Source organism: Bicyclus anynana, unplaced genomic scaffold (assembly GCF_947172395.1).
Source record: "Bicyclus anynana unplaced genomic scaffold, ilBicAnyn1.1 scaffold_71, whole genome shotgun sequence".
Lineage (NCBI taxonomy): Eukaryota > Metazoa > Arthropoda > Insecta > Lepidoptera > Nymphalidae > Bicyclus > Bicyclus anynana.
The window spans coordinates 32,494-42,646 of record NW_026441278.1 but is presented as its reverse complement, the minus strand read 5'-3'; the positions used below and the strand labels follow the sequence as shown (position 1 = coordinate 42,646).

General features: G+C 34.6%; 1 protein-coding gene and 1 long non-coding RNA gene across 2 annotated transcripts; one reads left to right on the top strand and one right to left on the bottom strand.

Moving 5' to 3' along the window:
• Window positions 1-42: 42 nt before the first annotated feature.
• LOC128199822 (uncharacterized) lies at window positions 43-1,828 on the bottom strand. Its single transcript, XM_052890995.1, has 4 exons — window positions 1,394-1,828; window positions 842-931; window positions 650-748; window positions 43-405 (listed from the first exon to the last, which is right to left on the bottom strand). Exons 1-4 carry the CDS (start codon window positions 1,683-1,685, stop codon window positions 131-133), a joined length of 756 nt encoding a protein of 251 aa, XP_052746955.1. The 5' UTR covers window positions 1,686-1,828; the 3' UTR covers window positions 43-130.
• A 377-nt stretch (window positions 1,829-2,205) lies between these two features.
• On the top strand, window positions 2,206-6,573 carry LOC128199823 (uncharacterized). Its single transcript, XR_008252355.1, has 2 exons — window positions 2,206-5,492; window positions 6,361-6,573. It is a non-coding gene; the product is annotated as an uncharacterized LOC128199823 (long non-coding RNA).
• Window positions 6,574-10,153: the final 3,580 nt, after the last annotated feature.

Here is a 10,153-nt window from a genome sequence, read left to right as displayed (position 1 = left end):
ACAAAAACATAAACACAGCTCTATCTAGCCCCAAAGTAAGCATATACTATATAACCTGCATTATGGGTACTAAAATAGCTGATTTTATCTTAAAGTTATAATATACTAAGTACATAAATTCACCCAGACACTAAATATACCTATGCTCATCACAAAAATATTTCTCAGTTATGGAAATTAAACCTTGGACGCAGGAAGCAGGGTCACTACCCACTGTGCTGTGTGACCTTCTATCATGATATTTCCTGATAATGTAACTATCTATTTTTGAAACAAATATAATATTATATCCAGTAAAATATATATTACCTGTTGATACAGTTCCTAATATTGATACAGGCTGGTTGTCAAGAATTTCCAATGTTTCATGTGTTTGCATTTCTGATACAGTAGGATTACATTTACCTAAAACAAAGTTGAGAATGTAAAGAAGACAAAACCTATTTTAAAACATTCAGTATATAATGATAAATTAGTAGCCTTATGAAGATCATCACATTGAAATGAAATCTACACACTTCAGTGCTAATAAAAAGTTCAAATAAATCCAAAATCCATATTAACAACATCTATTCACTTGGTATTATCAAGCACCATTTATAATATTTTGTTAAGCATCATGCACATTCATAGATATTTTTTACTATACCGTCAGTTTTCACATTAGTTGATGTCCCTTCTGCAAGGTCGACAGACCCTTCGATTTGATAACTCAAAGCATAGTCATGATCTTTCATGGAGTCTTTAGCTGAAAGTAAGATAATATAAATCTCATACACATAATTATAAGTGTTAGCAAAGAAATGGTTTTCGAGTCCAGCACAAATAATTTAGTACTTACCAATAACAATGGTACTTTCAGTGAAAACGGTTGTATCTTCCAAGTTGGTTGGTTGTAAAGCATAATTATGATCCCTCAAGTCATGTTCAGCTAGAAAAAAATACATGCTATTAATATGTGTCATAACACTGTTTTTCAAGGGATTTGGCATCAAATGGCTGGCAACAAGGGACAACAATTCTTGAAAGCGACATAGGCCTCTTGCATGGACTTCCAAACAAAACGGTCTCGAGCAGCCAGCATCCAGCGGCTCCCTGCAACCCGCTTGATGTCTTCGGTCCACCTAGTGGGGGGTCGACCAACACTGCGCTTTCCGGATAATTAATTTTACATTAACTGTACGCGTGTTTATACCATCATAGCAATTTAAGAAATTATCTCCATATAACCATATCGATCGGAAAAATCGAGAATAATGTCAGTCATTCTGAGTTAGTAGGGACTTTCAAACGATAGAAAACTGTGTAACATATGTCTTCCAACTGTGTAACATATAACCTCTACACCACAGGTTACTCAGTTTTTAACACTTATGACATGAAATTAACTTACCTAATGTGCTCAAAGGAACTCCGTGAAGTATTTCATCTTCAGTAAACAAGCATGGATAACCATGCGCAAGCCGGTTGCCCTGATTGTCAAACTGATGTCTGTCGAAGTGCTTTTGGCATACTTGTTTAGTCACTAATTGTGCCTTCGACAAACCACTGAGCTTTACATTCACAGGAATCAAGAAAGTCAACCACAATTCTCGTAATTTATCGTTCTTTGGCAAGTAAAAAAGACGATGAGTCTCGCTGGTAGCATTGCAAGCAACAACACAACACTTTCTCACTTGAGACATGATAATACGTTGAGTTTCTCACAGAAACAGTCACTGGTAGCAAGGAGGCCAGTAGATTATTCAGGATCTCGACTCAAAGTAAAAAGTAAAAACCGAGGAGAAAACTAGACCTGTGTAATTCGATCGTTTCATAAAACCCGGGTCGATCGCGACCCATACTTATGGAGATCGGGTCTCAATGATTCGATCATTTCGATCATTCGGGTCACGGGTTGTTGCGACGCGGCTTGAAGTAGGTAGGTATTTGAACTGAACACCCGTAAGACCCGAACCGGAACCCGATCCTTTGATTGACCGACGGATTCAAAACAAAGTTATGCCTACTATCAGTTAAATAAATATTGTGGTTTGTAATTGTATCGCTTTTGCGTGGTTATACAATAATATTAAGTCATCGTCTAAATTTACATTCGAAAAATGGGAAATTTTATTTTATGTTTTTATGAATATATATAAAAAAATGTAAATAATTAAAGTTATTATATATTATATAGATAAAACTATTGCTAAAAGTAATACATACCTACATATATATTTTAGACTTTATTCCTTACGAATTTACCACTCAAGTCATCATCATTATCAACTACAGAATACAGAATGATATCTTTACAAGCCCCGAGATGAAGCCGATGAAACTCATAAATACAGAGTAATACATATCTTCCTTTACATACGAATAAAAGAGACAACTACAGATTGTACTTGCGAATGATGATTCGACATTATTAGCAATTGAGCCAAATAATTATTTATAACACTAATACAATCAAAATAAAGTTCAATTTAGTGTGGTCGGGTCGAGAGATCGAGTTTATTATATGGATCACCAAACGGGTCTCACAAGATCGGGTGTTTTAGTCGTCCGCGACCCGATTATTCACGAGAACTACAGATTTGAGAGTTATTCTATTAAAAATAAAGTTCAATTTAGCGTGGTCGGGTCGAGTGATCGAGTTTTTATATGAATCACAAGATCGGGTGTTTTAGACGTCCGCGACCCGATTATTCACGAGAACTACAGATTTGAGAGTTATTGTTTTAAAAATAAAGTTCGATTTAGCGTGGTCGGGTCGAGTGATCGAGTTTTTAATGAATCACAAGATCGGGTGTTTTAGACGTCCGCGACCCGATTATTCACGAGATCTACAGATTTGAGAGTTATTGTAATCAAAATAAAGTTCAATTTAGTATGGTAAACAAAAACCTTTCGATCTTTTAATCGAGTCTGCGCCCGGGCGGGTCTCCAAACGGGTCACATAAGATCGGGTGTTTTTAACGTCCGCGACCCAATTACTCACGCACAAGTAGTGATCGGGTGTCGGAGATTTGATCATTCGCGATCGACACAGGTCTAGAGAAAACTAAATAACCCAATGCACTTCAAATAATGCAGTGAACTGAACGACATCTTATCTTTGTTTTTGAAATTTTGACAGCTTTACTTAACAAACAAAATATGGCTCACTGATTGGCTGTTCATTTCGACCAATGACAGAAGAGTTGCGACACTAGCGTTCAGAGCCAAAGTGGAAGCGGGTGGAACTAAAATCTGTCTCAGGCCTGCCTGCACCTGTGAACTCGTTACTCGATATTGACACAAACAAAAAACACATCGACATTTTGTTAAGTGTTTATCACAGACTAGCCGCCCACTTACAAAATAAAACCATAACGTGTACATACTCTTTGGTAACAGGGATCGATTGCAGCGACAAAACGGCACATGCAAGAACTAAAGTGTCATACCCCCTGGGGCCTAATTGTCTAACGGAGTTCATTGATCGTAAAGTTCATACGATCGGCTACGATCAACGATCAATCGTAACTTTACATTGGTATTGTCTAATTTAGTTCATTATATGAAGACCGGATGGTGAACGATGAACTGAAATCATTCATGAAGATTGCGTATTGTTTATGCAAAACGATAGTGAAACTATCGTTAATAATATTATCAAATTTAAGTCAAACTCCATAATAATGCATATATTTTAACAAAGTTTTATGTCTTTTATTTAAAACATTAAAGAAGCATTAAATTTCACGAAAAATATCTACTATTGAAGAAAATAGCGTGAGAAAATGGTACATGCAACTCGAGTAACAAAACGCAATTAACGAATTTAACCAAGGGCTATTTGGACTATTTGGTAATCTCCCTGTTGTCTGTGTAGGCTAGTGTCAAAATAACGGGGTATCCTATTAGTCTGTGGTGAAACATAGCATATTAGGGATGTCGGAAATGCAATAAAGTATCGATATATATTGTATCGATAATTTTTGAATATATCACTATCGATATTGATATTTTCATTTAAAAATATCGATATATCGATATATCGGTGTGATAGGAAAAAAAAATATTTGGCCTAATCTACCTCAATCATCTTACATTACTAGATAAATACTTATCAATAGACATCATTTTTAATTTTTTTAAATCAAGGACAACAATAAAAAATATTAATTATTTATTAATCAAACCAATATTTATCTGATACAGACATAAGAAAAACTCTTTGATTTACATGCTCGGCTGTAAGCCGACTTCTGTTATTGGGTACTGCGAGATTTACAGCAGATGCCACTCTCTAAAAAACCGAGGACGCAGGCGATATCAAATACTTTAGAGCTATGTCGGAAAGGACTGGAGTAAAATGACGACAATCAGACCAGAATTTTGTAGGATTCTCTTTTCTGGGTATTATAGGCTGATCTAGATATTTTTTTAGTTCGCTAGGCATACCATCACTGGTTAAAAGTAAACTGGAGGTTGCTGCAGCAATATCTATCATAATTTATTCATGTCCGGACCACAACGACGGCGAAGAATTTTCTGAATTTGGAATTATGGTAGTGGTTGTGGGTCTGAGTTCAGGCGAAAGTTGTCCTCTACGTCTACGTTCTAAACGTATTTCTTTTGACAATGCGGTTATTGCAGTGGAAACAGCTAGTGCTGAATTAAAATAAATACGCTTAAAGCGAGGGTCTAAAATTGTTGCTATAGCAAGATGTAAATGTCGCTCTAGTGGTTCTAGTTTGGCAATAACTAAGTTTAGCAAACAGAGACATTGACAGACAGAGTTACCAACTTAAAAGCCAACTTAAGTACCAAATTAAAACGCAGTAAATCGAGTCGACCAAAGACAAAAAAAATGTAATTTGTTAAAAAATGTTACTATAAAAAAAGTATTCTTTTTTAGGATTTTTTAATTATAAAAAATATCGATTTTTATACCTTTTCAATACTTGTAATTTTATATCGATACCTCGATACATCGAAACATTAAATATCGCTCAAAAATATCGATACATTGAAAAAATAATATCGATATATCGATGTATCGATATTTTTTCGACGAGCCTATAGCATATTAATAACCTGTGTATTAGAAATTTTAATTTAACAAAACAAAACAATATTTTTATTTTTCAGGTTTTAAAGAGAATTTAGAAATTGAGCAAAGTTTTACTAAATTATAGTGATCTTAGGAGCAAAGTTTACTTCGTTTATGTTATTGTTAATCAAAAATATAAAAGAAAACTACCTCTATCTAATTTTGTCGATGTCCATTTCTTAAGAAGTTTCTCATTAAAACAACCCTTAACTCAGGCAAGGCAGGGCTAAGGTGGTTAGCGTAACTACAAGTGGTTAACTTACAGTTAGCCAACTGAAGAACAATCAACAATGCCCGATTAATAAGTGATCGCGCTGCTTGTCTACTACATGTCCCTGCACTAGTTATAGCAGTAATTTCTTTGTTGGGAAGTATTTAGCACATCCGGGCTGCGCAAAAGGAGAGGGTGGGCATTTCCTCTGTCTCTTAGAAAAGTCCGCATGTTATTTTTATCCCAGTGTCTAAGTATCAGTATCCTAAGTCTCGTATGAATCGGCACTAATATACATAGGTTTACCTAAGTGTGTGATGAGTGACTTCACAAACAGACTTATTATTAAAGGATTTGAACAGTTCTCTAGCTCTTTAAGGTGTTTTATTCCTTCACCAGCCAACAACAGTGTCATAATTACAATGGGTTTGCAGAGTTAGTTTATCTAGGCATTTAGATATACCATTCAAAATCCTCTACTGAGAGCAAAATGTTACTGTTTTATTTTATTTTTTATTCTTTACAAGTTAAACTGAAAATCCACAACCCTTTCAGTTGCTACACGTCATCACACCGGAATGCTAAATCGCTTGGCCGTATGTCTCAATCGGTCCAGCCGGGGATCAAACACAGGACCTTCGGAACATTAATTATCATTAACATCTGATAGTGGTATATTAACACCATAACTACCAATCCACATTGGAGCAGGTTTTGTTTTTATTCTTTACAAGTTAGCCCTTGACTACAATCTCACCTGATGGTAAGTGATGATGTAATCTAAGATGGTAACGGGCTAACTTGTTAGGAGTAGTAAGACTATCCACACCCCTTTTGGTTTCTACATGGCATCATACCGGAATGCTAAATCGCTTAGTGGTAGGTCTTTGCCAGTAAGGTGGTAACTGGCCGAAGCCTCCCACCAGCCAGACCTAGACCAATTGAGAAAACCTCAATCGGCCCAGCCAGGGATCAAACCCAGGACACCACTGCTAATGTTTTCCTCTCAAAGATTCTATCTAACTTTTAGTATGAAATATTAATTTTTTTTTTTTAATTTCAGACTAAATTGATTATTATGAACAGACCATTATGATGAACCACTGATATTGACTCAGAGACATGAAGATGAGTGCTTTGACAACAAGACTGACTAGCTGAGCCAGCTTAAGAATTATGTGGTGTGTGTGTGTCTAATTCCAGGAGCTCTCTATGTCAGCCATCCATCTATATTCTTACTCATTTTTGTTAATTATAAAATAAATTTGATTATTTAGTGTGTAACTTCATTGTACCTATCCTGCTAGCTGTTAGAAAGATAGCATCTGTAATAATTTATTTACACTAAAACATATTTAAAAATAAACATGCTTTAACATTTAAGTATGGCCAATATGTTGTCAAGTACAGTGGGCAGGGCTGAATCCATGATTGATGACTGATCCATGATGATGACTCGTTTTTCTGATTTAAGAAAATATACTCATCATCAAAACAGTGTCTGCAAGTACTGTACAGGCTGACTGTTTGGATGAGAAGTATATATTTGATTATTTTTAAGCTTTGTGGTTTCAGGGTTTAAAAAATGTCTAACTGAAAGTCTATGATTACTGTATTTATTATTATTATAATAAATAAACTTAAAAAAATCTTTTTTTTATAAACTTCCAACCCCTATTTCACCCTCAGAGATGTCATTTTCATAATTCTTAGAATACTAGTAGTCAAGATACTGTAATAAAAAGATACAGTTTGTGAGATTGTAGGGGTAAACACTGGACCTACTGAACCAATGTTGAAGATTATTTTACCAATAAAAATCCACATTTGAGTATTATAGGCCATGTATTCCTTCCCACGGGAACAGGAATTATGTGGGTGAAACTGCAGGGGGGTGAACATACGCAGGTATTATAAATGTATTTTTTACAACTACACTTTTTTGAATAATTTATTTAATTATTGTAATGGTAAAATGGTAAAACTGAAAGCTTTAGTTTTGGAAAAGACTACAAAAAACAAACTCAGCGAAGTAAGTATTCTTTTATTTTCAAATATCAAAGACCAAATCAAATATCATCAGAATTTCACAATCTATGCAAATATTTTGATAATACACACACATTTATGATTTGACCAGATAACAGGGTCATCAGTACAATGTCCTATCAGCTAAAAGCCTTTGCCATCTTTTCTTCAGCACACCAATATGTTAGTTATTCTACTGTGTTGCAGGTGCGTTTTGCAATATTGGAGTCTGCAGTTATAGGGCATATTCCAAATATCCTGTAAAGCAAAATTGTTAATATTGAGCATATTATAAAATACACACATCAACATTTAGTCTCAATGTTAGTGTAGTTTGTGTACTAAGATAATATAGCAGACAGACAAGCTTTGCTTTGACTCATTCCCTATTCCTATCCTATTCTACTCCCACCCATTGGCTTATCTACTATTATTTCCTATTCCTATTTGGTAGCTCAGAATCCTAGGATTCCTAGGGTGGGCATACACCAATGGAAAATGTAAATGTACCTATGAGCGATGACGAAAGAGTTAGTTCGCCATAATCATAATTTTAAAAATGAAATTCGATTCCTTTTTGCTTAATAACCAGCAAACTTAACTAAACCACACACATAAGCCCTGGAACACAGATCCCAACACATTGGATACAACAACATGCAAGATGTCGCAGAAATCTAAAACATGGTATGGTATTAAATATCGTAGGTATTGAGTTTATGTTGCTCTATGGACTCTCTTTCTCTGGTACGTCCAAAGAAAGTGTGTGTAAGAAGACATTGGATGCTGGAAGAAAGATGCTGTTTGATCCCCAATTCTTGGAGGAGTGAGACTGTGTCCAAAAATTCAAAAAATTCAAAATTCAAAATTCATTTATTTCAAGTAGGCTCAGTTTACAAGCACTTTTGACACGTCAGTTGACTATTTGTAAAGATTCTACCACCGGTTCGGAAGGCAGGTTCTGCCGAGAAGATACTGGCAAGAAACTCAACAGTTGCTCTTTTGAAAAAGTCATACAGTATTACAATTTACATTTGATAACAATTAAATTACAATTTCTAATAGTTTTATTTCCTGTGTGAAGGTGGAAGCTGATCCAATGGCCTCCAAGCACCTTTGTCGTTAAGGAACTCATAAATAGTGTAGTAACCTCGACTAAGTAAATGTTTTTTAACACATTGCTTAAAGTTGTGCATTGGCAAGTCCATCACAGTCTTGGGGATCTTGTTATAGAAGAGTACACCCAAACCCACAAAAGATTTTTTAACTCTTTGGAGACGATATGCAGTAATAACTAACTTATGCCCGTGTCTAGTAAGACGTGGGTTTAAATCTCCTTTTTGTTTGTACAAATTAATATTTTGTCTTACATAAACTATACTGTTATATATATACTGACAGGCTACTGTTAAAATGTCTATTTCTTAAAACTTTTGACGAAGGGACTCGCGTGATTTTAGTTGATATATTGCTCGAATTGCTCTTTTTTGAAGTACAAATATAGAATGTATATCAGCAGCCTTGCCCCACAACAAAATACCGTAAGACATTACGCTGTGAAAGTACGCAAAATAAACAAGTCTAGCTGTATCAACATCAGTAAACTGTCTTATTTTTCTCACTGCAAAAGCAGCTGAGCTGAGTTTACCTGACAGTTTTTCTATATGAGGATGTTTTTCTATATCCAGGATATGCAAGCATTCTTCTTCAACACATTTCTAGAGCGTGTATATTCTTTTTCTCACTTTCTCTCAGAGTCCAAGTCTCAGCATCCTATATAAATCGATTAATAGCACTCAATTAACTTCATTGTTTTGACTTTATAGGTTCATTGCAAAGAATATATTATTTATTACTCTGTTTAACAGAGTTCATTGTTTACAAACAAAACACTTCGCAAAGTTTCGTCCTAAAAATGCTAACTGTGGACGGGGAGACTGAATTGAGAGATTTAGAATGGAAAAAAATATTAATTTTAGATATTTAATAAAATATGAATTATTATTTTGGAATTTTGGACATCCACAATTTGTCCGTTTTACGATCAAAGGTGACTCAAGACCCATCGTAAGTTTTTGACATAAGCCATGAACATAAAACTTTACACAATTCGAAGACAATCGCAAATAACTGTCAAATCTTAACAAATCATTCACTCTTCGTATAAAAATAACGATTTAATCGTAATGAACTAACTATGCCCAACCGATGGCTTTCCATTGGCTTACACAATCCGAAATAGCCGTTTGACAAGTAAAAACGTACGATTTCAACTGTCAAATTCAATCGTTTGCGTTAGACAATTAGGCCCCAGTTCATTATATGAAGACCGGATGGTGAACGATGAACTTAAATCAGTCATGAAGATTGCGTATTGTTTATGCAAAACGATAGTGAAACTATATTTATAAAATTATCAAATTTACGTCAAACTCCAAAATAATGCATATATTTTGACAAAGTTTTAATTCTTTTACTTAAAACATTAAAGAAGCATTAAAAATATCTACTATTGAAGAAAATAGCGTGAGAAAATGGTACATGCAACTCAAGTAACAAAACGCAATTAACGAATTTAACCAAGGGCTATTTGGACTATTTGGTTATCTCCCTGTTGTCTGTGTTGGCTAGTGTCAAAATAACGTGGGATCCTATTAGTCTGTGTTGAAACATAGCATATTAATAACCTGTGGATTAGAAATTTTAATTTATCAAAACAAAACAAAACAATATTTTTATTTTTCAGGTTATAGAGATTATTTAAAAATTGAGCAAAGTTTTACTAATTTTTAGTGGTCTTAGGAGCAAAGTTTACTTCGTTTGTGTTA